The sequence below is a fragment of the Saimiri boliviensis genome, chromosome 2 (genome assembly GCF_048565385.1).
Source record: "Saimiri boliviensis isolate mSaiBol1 chromosome 2, mSaiBol1.pri, whole genome shotgun sequence".
NCBI classification, from domain to species: Eukaryota; Metazoa; Chordata; class Mammalia; order Primates; family Cebidae; genus Saimiri; species Saimiri boliviensis.
In genome coordinates, this window is record NC_133450.1 from 197854244 (window position 1) to 197874336 (window position 20093).

General features: G+C 44.6%; 1 protein-coding gene across 4 annotated transcripts in view; it reads right to left on the reverse strand.

Annotated features, from left to right (window-relative positions):
* ABCA1 (ATP binding cassette subfamily A member 1) overlaps positions 1 to 20093 on the reverse strand; it is a 157060-nt gene that overhangs the window by 79145 nt on the left and 57822 nt on the right. For all 4 annotated transcript variants that reach the window (XM_003925261.4, XM_074395116.1, XM_074395115.1 and 1 more), the window contains 2 exons: positions 10537 to 10658; positions 7503 to 7679 (listed from right to left, as the gene is read on the reverse strand). In XM_003925261.4, the coding sequence (XP_003925310.1) occupies positions 7503 to 7679; positions 10537 to 10658 (299 nt within the window). The remainder of the gene's footprint in view (positions 1 to 7502; positions 7680 to 10536; positions 10659 to 20093) is intronic.

Consider the following 20093-nt stretch of genomic DNA (forward strand, 5'->3'; position numbering starts at 1 on the left):
TTTCAGGAATTCTATGATTAAATAAAATGAGATGTGGGTATACATATATTGGAATGGTATTTTCAACACAATACATGACTTTGTTTTCCTCCTGGGAATGCATGTTGCAATGTGTTCACTGAAACATTTCAAATGTCCCTTAAATATCTTCATAAAGTAGACATAAATCTCTACTTCACTTTACCCATATGCAAAATCCAATTCAGGCTGGAATTAGTATGTTTTAGCTCAAACCGAAAACAAGTAAACCACAAATCAAAGACTATCACCACCCAGAAGTAATCACTAACTCTTTCCAGTGATTTATTTGACAGTAAAGATTTCTTCTGGGAAACATTTTAATTTTTTTTATTGAAGTAGGAAATTATAAAACAATTTCTAAGGAACGTTCTAATCTTTTAAAAAATAATTCAACAATTATTAGCTTTTAAATTTGACGTGTTTAATGCATTCCACCACTTTACTTTTTGCTGTTTCTAAATATAGTTAAATACATCTACTACCACATAATTCAGGGGGAAAACATTAAACCTGTATCTTAGGTATGGCAGTAATTTTCAAGGAAGAAATAGTATAGCTAAGGTAAAAGTACTGTACAGATGGAGTTGAGTAGTCATATCTTCCAGCTAGTGCTCTTTTCCCGTTAAGAATCAGGTGAACAGAGAGTCCGAAGCATAAATCTACACAGCGTGTCATTCCACGGAACACCAAACCATGAGGATTGCGGCTGCTTGCTGGGAGAAAGCAAGTAAGCCGGTGGGCAGTAAAATCACACAAAGCCAAGCAAAATCTGATACTTTCTAACAAAAGTCTGGGTTCCAGACAGGAAAACACAAAGACCAAATGTTCTCTCCTGCAAAAAGCCACACAGACACTTTAAGGACAACATGAAACAAGTTGCAGTATCTTGCCCTAAAAAGCCGTGATGCAGAAGATAACAAGCCCCATCTGTATTCTGGGTCCTTGTAAGCTAAATAAAGACCCCTCAAGACAAGCATGACTTTGTTCACTCCTTATCCATCTGCTCCTATCTATACACAGCCCAGCTATGAGATGACTTGTCCGCTGGGAGCCTCGGGGTACCCTCACATTACCTTCTTTCTCTCATGAACCAAGTTCCACCTTGGTGGGAATGTGCTGGGCGCACTGGAAGACATGTGAACAGTTTCTGTGAAACCGCTGGCTCCACAAAAATAACTTCCTTTTTTCTCCACGCTATTGAGGTAGAGCTAAATCTGCACGCCTGCCCTTCCAAGTTCAAGGATCAGACACCATTTTCACATCAGTGAGACAATGGTGAGCCAGGGATAGAGCCCGTTTAACTCATTCAATCCCACATTCCTCCCAGTACGGTCTACAGTGTCTGTGTTGGCAAAGGCTGCTGTCAGGGAGCTAGTGGAGAGGTCACCAGTGGAACTGGGACGAGGGGACAGCTCTCACTCTGCAGACCCAGGACCTACAAAGAATTCCTCAAAGTCCCAGTCTCAGCCTTAAGGCTGCTACTCAATGCCCACTAGAATGAAAGCTCCGAGTGCATCACATCTGTCTTGTTTGTGGTTGAACTTCAGTGCCTAGAACAGTGCTGGTATAAAGCAGACATACAATAAACATTTGATGGATTTTCTTTTATGAATTCTTATACCTTGTTCAGAGATGCTCTGCTCACAAAGTCATCTCTGTATGGCTTGTACATTAAAAACCCTAACACAGGCATCCCCAAACTTTTTACACAGGGGGCCAGTTCACTATCCCTCAGACCGTTGGAGGGCCGCCACATACTGTGCTCCTCTCACTGACCACCAATGAAAGAGGTGCCCCTTCCTGAAGTGGGGCGGGGGGCCAGATAAACGGCCTCAGGGGGCCGCATGCGGCCCACGGGCCGTAGTTTGGGGACGCCTGGCTAACAGGTAATGCTTCAGAGTCACTTTCAGAATATGGGCAAGATAAAGCAGAGAGCTGCAGAGGGTTCAATAAAAGCCAATGGCACTGTGGAAACACTTCAAATACACGATCAATTATTGTTTCCAATCAAGAGAGCTGTAGTGGGCTGAATGCCACCCCCCACCCCAAGATGTCCACGCCCCAATCCTGGAGTCTGCGAATATGCACATTTCATGGCAAATGCACTGTGTAGATCTAAGTAAAGTTATGAACCTAGATTATCCTGTATTATGTGAATAGGCCCAAACTAACCACCCGAGCCCTTAAAAGTAAAGAACTTTCTCTGACTAGAGACAGAGAGATGTGACAGAAGGAGGCAGAGATTGAAAGTGTGAGAGATACACAACCCACTTGCAGGAGAGAGGCCACATGAAAAGCGTAAGAAGGAATGATGGCAAGATGCTGGAGAGGATGTGGAGAAACAGGAACACTTTCACAGCGTTGGTGGGAGTGTAAATTAGTGCAACCACTGTGGATGACAGTGTGGTGATTCCTCAAGGATCTAGAACTAGAAATACCATTTGACCCAGCAATCCCATTACTGGGTATACACCCAAAGGATTATAAATCATTCTATTATAAAGACACAGGTACACATATGTTTACTGCAGCACTGTTCCTAATAGCAAGACTTGGAACCAACCCAAATGCCCACCAATGATAGACTGGATAAAGAAAATCCAGTACATATACACCGTGGAATACTATGCAGCCATAAAAAATGATGAGTTCATGTCCTTTGCAGGGACATGGATGAAGCCAGAAACCATCATTCTCAGCAAACTAACACAAGAACAGAAAACCAAACGCCACATGTTCTCATTCATAAGTGGGAGTTAAATGATGAGAACACATAGACACAGGGAGGGGAACATCACATACCAGGGCCTGTTGGGGGATGGGGGCTAGGGAGAATAGCATTAGGAGAAACACCTCATGTAGATGAGGGGGCAGAAGCAGAGGAGCAGGATGCTGCAAACCACCATGGTACCTGTATATCTATGTCACAAACACGCACGCTCTGCACACGTACCCCAGAACTTAACAGTAATATTAAAAAGAAGGAATGATGGCAGCCTTTAGGAACAAAGACCAGCCCCTGCTGACAGCCAGCAAGGGAACTTCAGTCCTACAACTGCAAGGAACTGAATCCAGCTGACATCCTGGATGAGCTCCAAGGCAGATTCATCTTCAGAGCCCACCAAAAAGAATCCCCCCAAGAAAGACACACAGCCCACACAAACACCTCGATATCAGCCCCGTGAGACTCTAAGAGTAGACCTAGGTAAGCTCTGGCCTTATGAAATAATAGATTTATGTGGTGATAAACTAAGTATATGGTGACTTCTTATATAGTAGCAATAAAAAAGGCCAATACAATCAGCGAGGACCTTGACAACAGAAGCAAATCAATCTCTCTGGCCAAAATGTTCTGGTCCACTACGATGGCTCCTTCCTGCAGTCCAAAACAGAGCGGAGGTTTCTGTGAGACAGGAGAGCGGCCCCGTGCTCACTTCAAGGGAAAGTTAGGAAAAGTTCATCTGCCCAGCACACCCTATAGCCAAATGCACCTTGCTGAGCAGCAAGACAAGAGAAGCCCCCGCCAGGTGGCCCTGAGCTCCTCCTAGAAGTTGTTACCTCAACAGTACAAATACAATGAGCACTCCCTAACAAGTCTCCCTCATGAGTAAGTGCATTTATCCCACAGATGATAGTTCATCTATCCACCCACCTTTGTATGCATCAAAAGGCCATCTTTTGAGTTCAGTCCAGCACCTAGAAAATTTCTGACACACAATAAGCACTCAGTAAATATTGCTCAGTGCATAGGTTTTTAAGTAAAAGCTAACACCTAATGGAAATTGCTCTTAATCCCAGGAAACTTTAAAAACACAACAGCATTCTGACATCCAGTATTAATTTTTACACAAGGCATAGACTAAGGCATAAAAAAGAATCTTTGGGTGAAAGGCCTTGACGATGCCTGAACAAGAATGCAGTCTTTCTTTGAAATATTCGCCAGGACCACTTCGCTTGATCTGAGTTCTAACAGTGATCTACAGAAGAAAACTTGTGTTTTTTCATTTTTTTAACTTATTATTTTATTTTATTTATTTTTTTTTTTGAGACAGAGTCTTGCTCTGTCGCCAGGGGCCTGACTGGAGTAGAGTGGCATGATCTCAGCTCCCTGCAAACTCCATCTCCCAGGTTCAAGTGATTCTCATGCCTCAGCCTCTTGAGTAGCTGGGTTTACAGGTGTGCACCACCACACCTGGCAGATTTTTGTATTTTTAGTAGAGAGGGGGTTTTGCCATGTTGGCCAGGCTGGTCTTGAACTCCCGTCCTCAAGTGATCCACTCACCCCAGCCCCCTAAAGTGCTGGGATTACAAGTGTGAGCCACTGTACCTGGCTGAAAACTTCTATCATGACAGCAATTGTTTTCAAGGACATAATTCCTATTACTTATGTCAATTAAATTATCAACTTGTATTTACTGAGTACCTATTATGTGCCAGGCTGCAGCCAGGCTCTTCGTATGTATAACCAATAATCACAACAAAGAGTCGAACAAATTATACATCGAAGAGGAGAAAACCGAGGCTTACGGGGACCAAATAATCTATCCAACATCAATGCCGGTAAAATACTCAAATGCAGTATTCCAGCCCAGATCCAGCCGGCCCTCCATGCTGCCACATTTTCCCCATGTTGCCACAACACCGCTTTCCAGAGATCACGCAGATTCTGAAAGAGGCCCAGGAGAAAGTCACAATACCCTTGGCTGGAAACAGGGAAACCGCCCCCCCGACCCCCCGCCAACACACACACACACACAAAAGAAGAAATGTTTCAAAATATGTGTCTCGTGTAATTCCACTTTGGGTACAGAAGCACATATTGAAAGAACAGTTTCTCTCCCCCTGATGTTGGGCCTGGCATCTGGCTGCTGCAGTTCTTGGTGCCGTTAAGTGCCCACGTGCAATGTCAACACACGTCACACCCACCCACCATCACAAATCTTGAAATTTCAACCAAGCAGCAACAGAAAAAGGCTGCTTAATGCAAAGCGAATTATCAGTCCCAACACTCCAATTAAGGCCCTGCTTCATTCAATAAGTAAGAGTCACATTTCAAAATGTTTGGAAGTCATTTCACCCCAAAGCCTTCCTCAAAAATCACCTTGATACAAAACAGTCCTGATCACTCATTACATTCTAATTTAAGAGCCCCATTTTGAAGAGAGGTCTCTTAGTAACAGCAGAGGGGCAGGACCAGGACCTAGATGCTCCACAAACCAAAGAGATGTGCAGAAAGCACCTGGTAGAAGCCAACTTAATCCATAAAATATTCCATAGAATTTTTTTGCAGGGGAGAGGAGATAAAGATTTCTTTCATTGTGGGGAAAAAAAAAAAAAAGAAGCCAACTTAATCAGCACCTGGTCATAGACCAATGGATCCACAAGGGACAACCACGACACAGCAGGAGGCGATGCAGTATGGCGGACAGTTCTGAAGGTGCATTTCCCTGCACTCCCTCATGCTGCCAATCCTGCCAGAGAGATACTGTCAAGCTGAAACCTGAGCTGTTAATTGTCAGATGATGAGGGCTAACCCCTCATTCTACTTTGAGTGTAATTCAGACATTATGTGAGTAGAGGGATTTTACCCGGTTGTGTACACAGTAAGTGTTTAATGAGTAAACTGAAATGAATGGAATGAATGGGCACAGCACCAGAACAAGTTACTATGTCTTCTAAAAACAGTCGTTTTTTTCCCCAAAAATTTCAATCATTTTAACTGAAAGTGGGAGCATTTCTACCTTGTAAAGCAGCCCAAAACAGTCCAAGGAAATGGTTTTGTAATAAATTTTTGTGACATTTATAATAATCTTTCACCCTCTATGTCTCCTATCACAAAAAAGACCAACAGGCTGCAAAAGTCTGCACAAGTCAGCTTCTCTAACTTTTTAAGCCAGTTACTTTGGGTTGCAAAGATCCCCATAGAGAAATATATCTTACTTTAAATTACAACATGGGGCCAGGCACAGTGACTCATGCCTTTAATTCCCAGCACTTTGGAGGCCAATTTGAGCGGATCACTTGAGCTCAGCAGTTCCAGACCAGCTAGGCAACATGGTAAAACCCCATCTCTACTAAAAATAGAAAAGGCAACTGGGCATGGTGGCAGGCGCCTGCAGTCCCAGCTACTTGGGAGGCTGAGGCATGAGAATCGCTTGAGCCCAAGAGGCGAAGGTTGCAATAAGCTGAGATCCCGCCATTTCATTCCAGCCTAGGCAACAGAGTGAGGTGGATCTCAGCTCCCTGTAACCTCTGCCTCCTGGGCTCATGTGATTCTCCTGCCTCAGCCTCCCAAGTAGCTGGAATTACAGACACACACCATCATGCCTGACTAATTCTTGTATTTTTGTAGAGATGAGGTTTCACCATGTTGGCCAGGCTGGTGTTGAACCCCTGACCTCAGGTAATCCACCCACCTCAGCCTCCCAAAGTGCTGGGATTACAGGCGACATGCCCGGCCAATACAAGAACTTTTTGATAGGTATGAACCTTGAGGTGTGTTTCTAAGGTCACATTCTAGGGTATAATCTGGGTACAGGGTCCAGAAACTGAATATTCCTAGTTTCCAACTCTCTGTAAAGAATTCATGCCCCACAAAGTCCAAGAGTATTACAATTCCATTTTATTATAAAAAGGAACATCTCTTTCCAGATACATCCTTCCTCCAGGGATCTTTCCCTGGTTTTAAGAGTATCTACTGCCAAATCAGAATACTATCTGGTAAGTAGAAAACCAAAATCCTGGATATTAAATGATGATATTTGGAGTAGAGAGAGGAATTTCACCAGAGCTCTCAGAAAACCTAGAGACATAGTTGTTCTGGAACTCTATACAACACTCTAATAACCAAATTGGTCAGGCTCACCCGCATTCTTTGGTTAAGAATGTATGGGAATTCTCATAGACTGCTTCTCTGAACTATTGATTCTGAGGCTGAAAAAACTTTGTTGGAATTTTACTTTGCAATTTTATTAGTAATTAAGCTAATTAGTGCAGTCTCATCTAATTCCAGGGCCTCCCAACTGTGACAGCTCACAATGTCATCTTTATGATGAATTTTTAAACATGAATAGATATCCATGTTCCTAACAATGGTGTCAAGACTTTTTTTTTTAATCTGAAGAACTCTTTATTCTTGCTTAGTATTATAATATTAGTATTATAGTGTTGATGAACTCTTGCTTAGTATCATAATATTAAAAACATGAAAAAGTAGGTCTTCTCTGATTGAAATAAGCACAAAAAACATTTGGCTTAAATTCAGCCACACCCAGCTTATTCTTCCCATTCATGCTTTAGGAGATGGCCCAAAAGTCTGAAAGAACACTACCAACACTTAGAACACCACTGAACTAAATGATATCACAAATTCCCAGCGAGCAGTACTTTTCTACAAAAACAAAGTCATGTTGTCCAAGGAAAAACCTCACATTCCGAAAGCATGAGTGCTTGACGTTTCTCCCCTGAGCAAGTCTACTCACCAGGATCGGCTTCAGGATGTCCATGTTGGAACGAAGTACTCGCTCTGCTGCAGCCAGCTTCTCCCTTGGTAGGCCACAAAGCACGGCAGCTTCTTGGTCACCAAGTTGAATCATTTCTTGTAATTTTGACCCATTGCACAGACTGGTCAAATGTAACTGGTAGCCTTGCAAAAATACCTGGAAGCATTTCATGCAGAGAGAGACAAGCACAACAGGATTACAAAGATCGGAAGCTGGGTCCTTGAAGTCTTCTGGAGAACTTCACATCAATACAGCTGTGAAGATCTTAAAACAGGTACCAGTACAAATAGTCAAGGCATCAGGTCTCTTTACTGAACCGCAGAATGTATCAAAGCACAAGGCACATTGACAGGACATTTAGAACGTGCAGGCTGCATTAACTCAATGTCTCCCACAATCTTGCCCTCTTGCAAAAAAAAAAAAAAAAAAAAAATCCAGAGTCCAACTCGTTTTCTCAAGAGTAGGACACATGATTTGGCAAACAGGAATCCAGAATCTGAATTCCAGGAACCAATTTTATTACAGGAACAACATCCTCACTCTTTTGCAATTTATGTTGTCTTTAAGTAGAATTGGGCTAAAATATGGGGGAAAGCATTTATGCTACTTATCTGTAAGTATAGATATTTAACTAAGGCACAGAACTACGTTCTTTTAATTTCAGATTTTGGAATTCTCCGTTTTACTTGCCTTAGAGCAGAGTACCAGAAAGCCAGGCTTTCTTACTGATAGTCCAGTTCTAAGTCAGTCTTATCTTTTCTTTATACCAAACCCACTAGAGAGCCTCTTCTTGGTCATATTTTACTTAATTGCCTTTCTGGGCCGAAACTATTCTTCTTCATATATGGTCCAGTGGACCACAAGCTTTGAAAGAAGAGGACCCTCTCTTTATGGTGCTCACTTTGCATTCACAGTGTTGAAACATGACAGCCAGTGTTTACTGACTGAATGAATGATGCAGGCTCTTTATTAAACCATTATTAAATGCCCTGTTAGTTTAAACTGGTGCAGGCTGACATGGTTGTAGAACAACCTAAGGTGAGTGATGGACCGAAAACCTCTCAAATCCCATACAACTTTTGAAATACTGCAGAGCATTTGACTGACCATGATTCCCATCAAGTTTTCACTGACTGCCATAGATACTCAAGCACATTTCAGTTCTACTCCTTCCTTTAGTCCTTGCTGCGAGGCTGTCAACCTATAGTTAGTGTCTGTGTCTAAGAACACCGACAACACGCCGGGTGCAGTGGCTCACGCTTGTAATCCCAGCACTTTGGTAGGCCAACAGGGGCAAATCACCTGAGGTCAGGAGTTCAAGTCCAGCCTGGCCAACCAACATGATGAAACCCCATCTCTACTAAAAAGACAAAAATAGCCAGGTGTGGTGGTACATGCCTATAATCCCAGCTACCCAGGAGGCTGAGGCAAAAGAACCACTTGAACCCATGAGGCAGAGGTTGCGGTGAGCCAGATTGTACCACTGTACTCCACCCTGGGTGATGGAGTGAGACTCCTTCTCAAACTAAAAAAATAAAAACTAGTGACAACAGGTGGCCTTTGTTGAAGTCATCTTCTGCCTCTGCCCAATTGTGCTTTGTTCCCTTCCCTTTCCTTATACAAGTATTGATCCCAAGACTTTTTCAATAAATTTCTTGTGTGCTCAAAAAATAAAAAAAGAATACTGACAACACAGAAATTCTAATTACCATCCCAGGACCACCTCCAGGCTTAGGATGTCCCTTATTTTAAACTGATCAGATGTAACAGATATGAAATTGGCAGAGGGCAATGGAAATTATGCTAAATGCAACTATTTTCAAAAGCCTGCTGCCCTTGGCCGGTTTCCCAACCACACAACTGGTAAACACAAGGCATATTTTCCTAGTTTCAGAAGGGCAAGCAGTAAGCACATTTTTCTAATTTTGAAAATTCTAGATCATGTGAAGCAAAAAGCTTATTTTCAAGCTTTCAAACATTTCTACTACTTCTGCTTATTGTAAAGACAAGCTCGTATGCAGACATGAGACAGGGGAGGAAGCAGTTCCCCTTTCTGCCACAGAATAAACTCAAAAAGTGTCTCTGAAAAATCAATAACCATGCAATCTGGGTCTGCTACCCACTACACAAGAGCTGTCTAATAATGATGCCAGAGAAAGTTTTCTAGAATTTGAAGTTAAAATTCAACATAATCACTAATATTATTTCCTAATTTTATAAAATTATCTTTTCTTTCTTTTTCTTTTTTTTTTTTCTTTTTTTTTTTTTGAGAAGGAGTCTCACTTTGTCGCCTAGGCTGGAGTGCAGTGGCACAATCTTGGCTTACGGCAACCTCTGCCTCCCAGGTTCAAATGATTCTCACTGCAACCTCCGCCTCCCAGGTTCAAATGATTCTTCTGTCTCAGCCTCATGAGTGGCTGGGATTACAGGTGCCCACCACCATACCCGGCTAATTTTTATATTTTTAGTAGAGACCAGGTTTCATATGTTGGCCAGGGTGATCTGGACTCCTAGCCTCAGGTGATCTACCCGCCTTGGCCTCACAAAGTGCTGGGATTATAGACGTGAGCAATTGCGTTTAGCCCTGATTTTATGAAATTCTTAAAAGTCTCTTAATATACCCTGTCTGAAGTCTGTCTTCAATTTTATACACAGAGCACCTCCATATCAATAATCCTCAACCATGGCTACTGTCTCAGAACTGTGAATATTTTTTAAGTTTAACTCAAAATGTATCCCTTGTAGGAGGAAGTCATCACAAATGCCAAGTGATAAGCCAGAAATTAATTTTATTTCAACCAACTGGCCCATGACACCAGGTTGCATATTCCACTCCAGGATGGTCTGGCAATTCCTGCCTGAATAGGGAAGTAAAATTAGATGAAGTTGAATTTGAACTACCTCCCTCCCCTTCACCACCATTACGAGGACAGGGGCCTAGTCATTTCTTTCAAGTAGCTGAACAACGTAATTGCCAACAGCCCCACTGAAGAAGCTGGAGGCAACAGCTTACCTTGTGGAGAGTGACATCAGCCCTCAGTATCTTGTCCACAGTAGACCTCGGGAGAGAGAGGTTGTGATACAGGAACCCAGAGAAGGTTTCATTGTCCACCAGGAAATCCTGAAGCTTTAAGTCTATCGAGAAATAGTGTTTTATTTTTATTTAGTAATTTTTTTAAAAAGTGGGCACAATGAGGCAGTGGAGAAACGTATCCGAATATTGGCGATCGGAAGTCTCCTGGCTAAGCACACACGGGAATGAGATAGGGAAGCATTACCGTATCAGGAGAGGCATGAGATAATGAAAATACTGTTTTCTGGTAACATGTCGAGCCACACCCAGCATGTGCTCCTCAATTCAGCGTGATGGTGGTGTTAACACACACAAACACAAACACAGCCTTTTCTTGCTCTTCAAAAAAGAAGTCGAACCTTTGAAATGAGCTCACCCACCCTGCCTGAGCTTTGTGATTCTAGTCCATTCCGGCTTCCTCAGCACCAACTCACAGAGCTAAAACTGGAGAGATTTAAAGCCTTATTCCCACAAGCTGCAGGGACTGAGCTCCTATTGAATGCAAAGCAAGCAATGGTTTTCAAACTTAAGTATGCACCAGAATCACCTGGAGGGCTTGTTAAAATGCCGCCTGCTGGTCCCTCCCCCCAGAGTTTCCCGGGCCTGGGATGGGACTGGAGAATCATCTCCAGGTGATGCTGATGCTGCGACCTGGGGAACACGTTTTGACAAACACTGGAAGAGTGCATTATGCATCTCAAAGTGCTTTCACAGACACGGTCTCATTTTAATTCCAAACATAAAACATGCAGCCTGGCATGGTGGCTCACGCCTGTAATCCCAGTACTTTGGGAGGCTGAGGCAGGCGGATCACCTGAGGTCAGGAGTTCGAGACCAGCCTGACCAACTCCAAGAAACCCTGTCTCTAATAAAAATACAAAATTAGCCAGGTGTGGTGGCACATGCCTATAATCCCAGCTACTCGGGAGGCTGAGGCAGGAGAATCGCTTGAACCCTGGAGGCAGAGGTTGTGGTGAACTAAGATCACCCCTTTGTACTCCAGACTGGACAACGAGAGTGAAACTCCGTCTCAAAACAAACAACAAAAACGTGTAATACAAAGCTGTAAAACCCAGGTCTGCCAAGCTTTAGGAAAACATATAAACATATATTTAAACCATCAGCCCTATTAAATTATTTGATTGCTAAAGGGTTTCATACAGAATCTCTCTAAATAATAGGACCTCTGGGTACATTTATAAAAGGCTTCAATCCAGTGCAGCAAAACAGAAAAAGTACCGCTAAGAATCCAGAATGTTAGTCCTTAGAGTTGGAGGCTATGTCTGGTGGTGTCACTGCGTACTTCATATCATCTTTCTGAACCTCAGTTTCTAATCTCCAAAATGAGAGGTTTCTGAGCAGATGCTAGGTAGGAGCCCTCTGACTCTAAAACAGTATGGTTCTCCCTGACTCATTTCATTTGACTGTCTACCTCTTCTCCTTCCAACCCACTCTCCTAACAGCCGAACTTCTTTGTAATAAAGATAAAACCAGCTCATCAGCACCACATGAACTGAGTCCCCAGGGCCAGGCGCTAACAAACCTCTAGAGGGCAAACTCATCATTTAGCAGAAGAGAAACAGGTTTGATCTGAAAATGGGGCTACAGTGTGAGGCTTAATGAGGACAGGAGTTAATCCACGGAGCTAAGAGGGTCACATGTAGAGATAAAGTAGCAGGAGAGCCCGACAGCCCAGCCAGTCTCTCATCAATGCTGCACGCTACAGGTGTATTCTGCTTTAGACAAACTTCAGTAATATTGAGTTATACAGAGAGAATAAAGTGAGCAAGATCCACACTGCTAGAGAAATGATTCTCTGCTACCCTTCTGTGGCTAGCTCCTAGATATTCCTCATGACAGCCAGCAGCTGTTCCTAGGCCCAGTTAGTGTCCCTCAGAATTGGTGCTCCTGCAAATGGCTACCTACCTGATGCTTCCCATCACATATGACTTCCACACTGTTACCATCAGGCTCTCTACTGCAGCTTTCAAACCTCAGGGCACCTAAGCTGCATTAACAGAGCACGTTAAAATGCAGTTTCTTGGGCCCAGTCCCTAGAGATTTTGAAATAGTGGGTCTAAAATGCAGAAAGCAGAGCCCACGAATCTACATTTGAAAAGCATCTCTTGTACTTCTTTTTGTTTTGGTTTGGTTTTTTGAGACAGAGTCACGCTATATCACCCAGGCTGGAGTGCAGTGGCTCGATCTTGGCTCACTGCAACCTCCACCTCCTGGGTTCAAGCAATTCTCCCACCTCAGACTTCTGAGTAGCTGAGATTACAGGCACCCACCACCACACCTGGTTAATTTTTTTTTTTTTTTTGTATTTTTAGTAGAGGGATTTCACCATGTTGGTCAGACTGGTTTCGAACTCCTGACCTCGTGATCCACCCACCTTGGCCTCCCAAAGTGCTGGGATTGCAGGCATGAGCCACTGCGCCTGGCTGCATCCCTTGTACTTCCAATGTTGGAGGAGGGAGGTGTGGAACCATAGTTTAAGGAACACTGTTTAACTTACATGCTATCTCCACCAGACTATGCCTACAGGATAGGGAATATGTGTTCTTAGTACCACCACCAATGCCCAGATCAGACCTGGCACAGAATTACTGCCCAATGAAGGGTAGCTGAATACCAAATACTAGGAGATGGAATTAGGAATGAGAAGATTCCAGAAGTATCTGAGCACCATCCGAGGAGATTTCCTTTTAGCTGATCAGGTCCAGGAAGAATCCAAGGGATGTCAGGACCATCCCCAGGCCACACTCTAGGAGTGAACAGGACTGCTAACCACTAAAACTGCCTTCCCAGGACCAGAAAGTGATATCTGGGGTCACCTTCTGTTCTTAGGAGAAACGGGAAGGAAGGTGGGTAAGCTGGTGGCTTCAGCTGAGGACTGGTGTGGAAAGGTAGACACTGATTATTGTACAACAGTGGGGAAAACACACTGGGAGTCGGAAACCTGAGTTCTATATCCATTTATTTGTCAGATTATTTCATGTAGTTGTACCTCCACTGCCTTATCTATAAAATGAAGCGTCAAAAAGGCCTCTGTGAAACCTCAGCAGAGACAGAATACACCTATTAGCTAACCTCACTGACCAGGTGGGCCACAGATTCCGCCTGAGCAGAGCCAGAACAATACATCACATTGCACCAGGGAACTTCAAAACAGCTCCCTCCTTCCCAAGCATGGTGGCAGACGTGTGGAGAGGGTGACCCAGGCCACCCCTGCAATGGGCCTAGGTCATCCAGCAACACTCTCCAGACCAATGAATGTGCTCAGCACGTTTATAAGACTATTCTGTTATGTCAACAGGCTCTGAAGATGAGAACATCTGGATGTGATCAAGCTCCAACCTCCTATCGGTGAATGCCCCAGATGAGACACAGGAAGAACCCAGAGGCTGATTAAACAGTCAACAGCCTTCGGCTGTGCACGTGCATAATGTGGTAGGTTGGCTGGGCTGGTAGGGGAAGCAGCAGGGAGGGCCAAAGATCCTTGGCTACAAAGAACACAGCCTGATCAGGTGGATATCCACCCGTGTGGGCTTAGATTAGACTCACACACTAGCGCCAACGGGTGTGAAAACAGGAAGGCAATGTGTTGTAGCACGCTGATTCTCAAACGTGACTGCCCGTTAGACTCAGCTGGGGGTTTCACAAAAATCCCAGAGCCCAGGCCACACCATGGAGCAACTAATGAGAACTGCTAGGGTAAGATCCAGGCATCAGAATTTAATAAAACTTAGCTGGGCTTGGTGGCTCATGCCTGTTAATTCCAGCACTTTTGGAGTGAGTTGGGTGGATCACTTGAGTTCAGGAGTTCGAGATCAGCCTGGCCAACATGGTGAAACCCTGCCTCTACTAAAAATATCAAAGTTAGCTGAGCATGGTAGTGGGTGCCTAATCCCAGCTACTTGGGAGTCCAAGGCAGGAGAATCACTTGAACCTGGGAGGCGGAGTTTGCACTGAGCCTGGGTGCATTCCAGCCTGGGTGACAGAGAGAGACTGTCTCAAAAAAAAGAAGGATTTAATAAAACTTCCCAGTGATTCCAGCCAAGTCTGAGAAACAATGGTGTGGAGAAAACATCAGGGTTTGGGACCAGAAAAAACTAAATTTGATACTGCACTCTGCTGTGAAATAGCTGTGTGATTGTGAGAAAGTGACTTTGCCTCCCTGAGCACAATTTTTCTTACCATTGAAGTGAAGGTAATAGTATCCACATTTCAAAGATATAAAGACTAGAGATATTCATCATGGTAGGTGCTCAATATATGGTAATAATTTGTGATTAACGAAAAGGGTTTTTTTTTTTTTTTTTTTTTTTTTTTTTGAGTATCCCTCTGTCACCAGGCACCAGGCTGGAGTGCTGTGGCACAATCTTGGCTCACTGCAATTTCTGCCTCCTGGGTTCAAGCAATTCTCCTGCCTCAGCCTCCCAAGTAGCTGGGACTACAGGCACGCGCCACCAAGCCCAGCTAATTTTTGTATTTTTAGTAGAGACGGGGTTTCACCATGTTGGCCAGGATGGTCTCCATCTCTTGACCTCGTGATCCGCCTGCTTCGGTCTCCCAAAGTGCTGGGATTGCAGGCTTGAGCCACCGCATCTGGCCCGAAAAGGTTTTTTAACTCAACTTTGCCACTGTACAACAATGCCATTTATAGGAAAGATGGGGGCACAGTCCCTGCCCTCAAGGAACTTTCAAGGCTGAAGGGAGAGATAAAGAGGCAAATAAATTCAAGAAGGCAGAAGGAAGGATAAGAAAGCCAAAAAGAGACAGTGAATGGAAGCACTGGCCCAAGATGAGGTTTATCTGTAAGGGCTTCATGGGGAGAAATCAGACTGGAGCCAAGTTCTGGAAAAGGACAAACTCAAAAATCCCAGGAAGCTGTGGCTGAAGAGGAAGAGGTAAGACCTCTCATGATGACAATGACCAGGACATTTTGTGGTCATAATGCTAGGGACATAGTAGGTTCTCAGCAAATGAATGAACAAGCAAATAACTAGAGAGGAGATTTCTAAAAACCTCAGATTTGGGAAGTAAAGGCAGGGGGAAAGAAGTGGGTAAGGACAGAGTACAGTGGCTTTGTACCTGCTGGTCTCTGTCTTCTCCATTATGTTGCTGGCAGAAAAATGGGTGGAAAGCCAAGAATATCAAGAAAGCCAGATGTCTGAAACATACTTTCTCCTCTTACCCCATCCTCATGATATGGCCTGTGAGTCACCTCCTTCAGGAAGCCTGCCCCTGCCTTCCCACCCTCAAGCTGCGTTAGGCGGCCAGCCCTTTCTTGTAACTTTTTTTTTTTTTTGAGACAGAGACAGAGTTTCACTCTTTCACCCAGGCTGGAGTGAAGTGACCCGATCTTGGCTCACTACAACCTCTACTCCCTGGGTTCAAGCGATTCTCTGGCCTCAACTTCCTGAGTAGCTGGCATTCTAGGGGCCCGCCACCATGCCCAGCTAATTTTTTTTTCTTTCTATGTTTAGTAAAGATGGGGTTTTGCCACGTTAGCCAGGCTGGTCTTGAAATCCTGACCTCAGATGATCTACCACCCTTGGCCTCCCAAAGAACTAAGATTACAGGTATGAGCCACCGCGCCCAGCCTTTTGTGACTCTTTGTGCCCAACATCCTATGTTTCCCGCTAGTATCACACAGATGAAGCTGCAGTCACCTGTGTATATATCCTCCTCCCACAAGAACAGAAATTCCTTGAGGGCCGGTAATTCTAAAGCCAGCGGTGCCTGGCACAGAGGAGTAAATTGGATGAATGAATGAATGAGAACTAATAAATGAATGAATGAATATAAATGAGTGAATAAATTAATGACCCGATGTGATTGTGATAAATTAATAACCCAATGCAACTGCAACTTGCCAATTGCAGAGAAGTAAATTCACCTTGCAGTGAGTTAGGGAAAGGATGAAGCAGGACATGAACTTGAAACAAACCAAGTGAAGAGGACACAGAAGTTCTGCTAAGCCTGCTCGGCCACATCTGCCCAGGTCAAGAGGAGAGTCAGGTGAGCAGCAGCTGGGAGCAGAGTGGGGAAGCAGACAGAGGAAGGCTGAGTTGATTCACTGGTAAAATGGAGATGACAATGGCACCCACCTCATTGGGCTGAGCTAGGTGTTCAATGGAAAAACGTACCTGCAGACCTAGTATAATGCCTGGCACTGAGGAAGGTGCTTGGTAAAGGATAGCTAATATCATCATCACTTTCAGGAATGACTGATCGGAACAGATTCATGGCTAATTTAACCTTAAAGCTTATTCAGAATAGACAAGACACAGAACTGGTTTTGGCAGCAAAGTTGAGATGCTGAATTTGTGATCTAAGGTATGCACATGTGTGTACGTGTGTGCATATGTATGTGTGTATTATAATACATATTAGCCTGGCTGAGTTCCTAAGACAGAATTATTGAGTTGTTTCTGCTGATAATATCTATAAAGAAAAGGTTGAAGCTGACTGATTTGTCTATTCATAACTTTATAAAAGAATAAATCAATCTATTATTTTACAGGGAATCAACAGGAATGATCCTGTCTGCCAGTCACTGCAAGGATAGATGTAGGTGGAAGATGACCTGGAAGAAAGACCAATCATTCCACACAAGACAGGGCATACTTCGTGAACAGGACAGTCATTGAGCCATTTAACTTTGGGCACTGAGTCAACGTGGACCCGGATTTTATAATCAGTAAAATGTGTGGGTTGGAGAAGATGATCTCTGAGGCCTTACCTATGAAATCGAAAGGAACACAGGGCAAAACAAAATCAGCACCACCGGATAGAGCATCAGGGGTTCTGGATTCAAGGTCAGCTCTGCCATCATGAAGCTTACTTGCCCCCTTTTTGAAATCTCCCTAAGCCTCAGTTTCCTTGGATATAAAATGGGGCCAATAACATTCACAGATTATTGTGCAAACCGAAGATCAAGAACGTGAAAGTGCTCTTTCAGGGGGAAGAGCTGACTCGGGTAACAGGAAGGTATGACCTCTGTTACGGGGTGCGGAGCTGGGCTACTGCTGCCTGCAGAAGGGAGAGTCACTATCCAGCAAAAGATCAAGAGAGCTCTCCCACCACAGTCTCGTCAATACAGACCAAAACATTTGATCTGCTGAGCGCAGCCTCCTTGGTTTTGCCTGGAGGAGCAAACGGTGACCTACCAATTAGCCTAGACTGGCTTCGCTGTGTGTACTGTGAAACAGAGCAAAGGAAAGGGAAAAACGACAAATGCAGGTGAAATGTGTGTTTGTGGGCCAGGGAAGAAAGGAGGCAGAACCCTCAGCTTCTTGCCACATATCCTCTGGGACTAGCTGAGGAATGTGCAGGCGGAGGGCGGTGACATGGGTGGGGGTGAGGTGCTGCTTTCCCGGCCATTCGGCGTTCCTTCACTTCTCTGAGCACAGAGGACAGGGAAGGTGGGAGGAGGGAGGAAAGGGAGGAGAGGAGTGGAGGAGCTGGGTGGGGGTAGGGAGAAGAAGGAGGAGAGTAGCGCGCAGCTCGGGCAGGCGGAGGAGGGAAGCCCTTGACTGAGCTGAGCTGAGCCAGACGGGGTTACTCTCGGTCAGTGCCCTCCCGTCCCCAGCTCGGGTTTCAAGATCTCCGTCTTCTCTTCTGTTCAACATGAAAAGGAACCAGAGCAATCAGCTGCTTTAGAAGTGGGTGGAGGAGGCGAATGAAAAAAAAAAAAAAGAGAGAAGTAGAGAAAAATCACATCAACATTCCAGGCCCAGATGGTCTTCTTCAGTGAACCCCTGGGGTGGGGTGGGGGTGGGGGTGGGGGGTCTCCTAGCCTGCTAGGAGCTGTCAACTGGGCAGGATCTGGGAGGGGGAGGCAAATTCCAACTCATGGTTTTAATCAGCCTAAGCTTGTCCAGCCTTATAAATAAGACCTTGAAACACTTCCCTGCCATAAAAGGGCTGGTAACAAATACACTCCAGTGTCTTTCGGGTATTTTTTGGTGTTTTGGTTTGTTTTCTTGATGCTCTGCTGTCTTCTTGAAGGACAGATGCTGCCTGTGTGGCCAACGGCTGAGTGCTCTCTGTGAAGACCTGGTTGTCTGGTGCTCAGGAGAAGGGGTGAGGCAGCATGAAGCAGCTGCCTCCTCCCTGACTCCTCAGGGCAGGGGAGAGCAGGCTGGGGCCATGCTGTGCACACAGTCTAAGGACACCCCTGCTGCTGATCCCGGCCTGCGCTTTCCAACCCAGGAGACGCTTCCTTCTCTACAGAGAAGGCTCGTCCAGGGATACCAAGACACACTGGAAAAAACTCAGTTCCAGAATTTTCCAGTTATATGGCCTTGGGAGAGTCAATTAGGCTCTCTGGGCCTCCATTTTTCTGTACATGGAGGTCTAGCTTCCCACATGTGTGGGCTAAGTAATCACTAATGACACTAAGTGTGTTAAGTACTCTGAATGCTGACTCACACATAATCCATGAGAAAATACAAGCTGAAAATTAAACACGTTCAAAATTAATGTGGATAAAGTCACGAATGATCATTTGTAAAGAATTCCCAGGAGAAACCAGGACATTTAGGGTCATGCTCCCTGAACCTTCCGAGGCAGGCATTAGGGAAGCCAGAATCTTCTCTTTCAACCAATGGGAAGACCACGACTTTGGGAAACACATATTCTTTCTAGTATTTTATACCTCATATAAACTTGTATTAGTTCAACAAACTCCTGAATGACTACAGTACCCAAAATGCTCGTGCTGTGCTTCAGAGGAATAATATTTTTCTCAGTGCTCCGTGAAGGCAGGAACCAGCCTATAAGAAAAGACTCAGTCCCTGCCCTTGTATTCTAAGAGATGGCCAGAGGGCCGGGTGAGCAGAGGGTGAGCCTCCAACCCTCTCTGCCACTCCAGAATCAGTCAGCACTGAAATCAGGGGTGAAAAGAGACATGACTCATCTTCCCCCAGATTACTCAGGCAATAGCACAGCTGCTATGATTTGAACGTGTCCCTCCTCAAAGTTCATACATTGAAATTTCATCACCAATGTGATCGTATTAAGAGTCAGGGCCGTTAAGGGGTGATTAATTTATGTGAACAGCACCCTCACCGATAGCATTAGGGCCTCACATTAGGGCCCCTATAAAAGGGCTTGAGTGGCTTCAGTCCCTTCTGCCAGTTGAGGAGATAGTGTTTGTCCCCTCCTCAGGATGCAGCCACAAGGCACCATCTTGGAAGCAGAGAGCAGCCCTCACCAGATACCAAACCTGCCAACACCTTGATTTTGGGATTTCCCAGCCTCCAGAACTGTAAGAAATAAACTTCTATTGTGTAACAATTACCCAATCTCAAGAATTCCCTTCTAACAGCACAAACAGAATACAACAATACCCATGACTTACTGGGAAGAGGGAAGGTGGGAGAGGTTACTGGAAGCCCCTAGAATGAGGATTGAAGACCCTGAATGGTAACAAATCCCCCAAAGAGCCAGTGCAGCCCCAGAGGGAAAAGATGACCAGGGCGCGC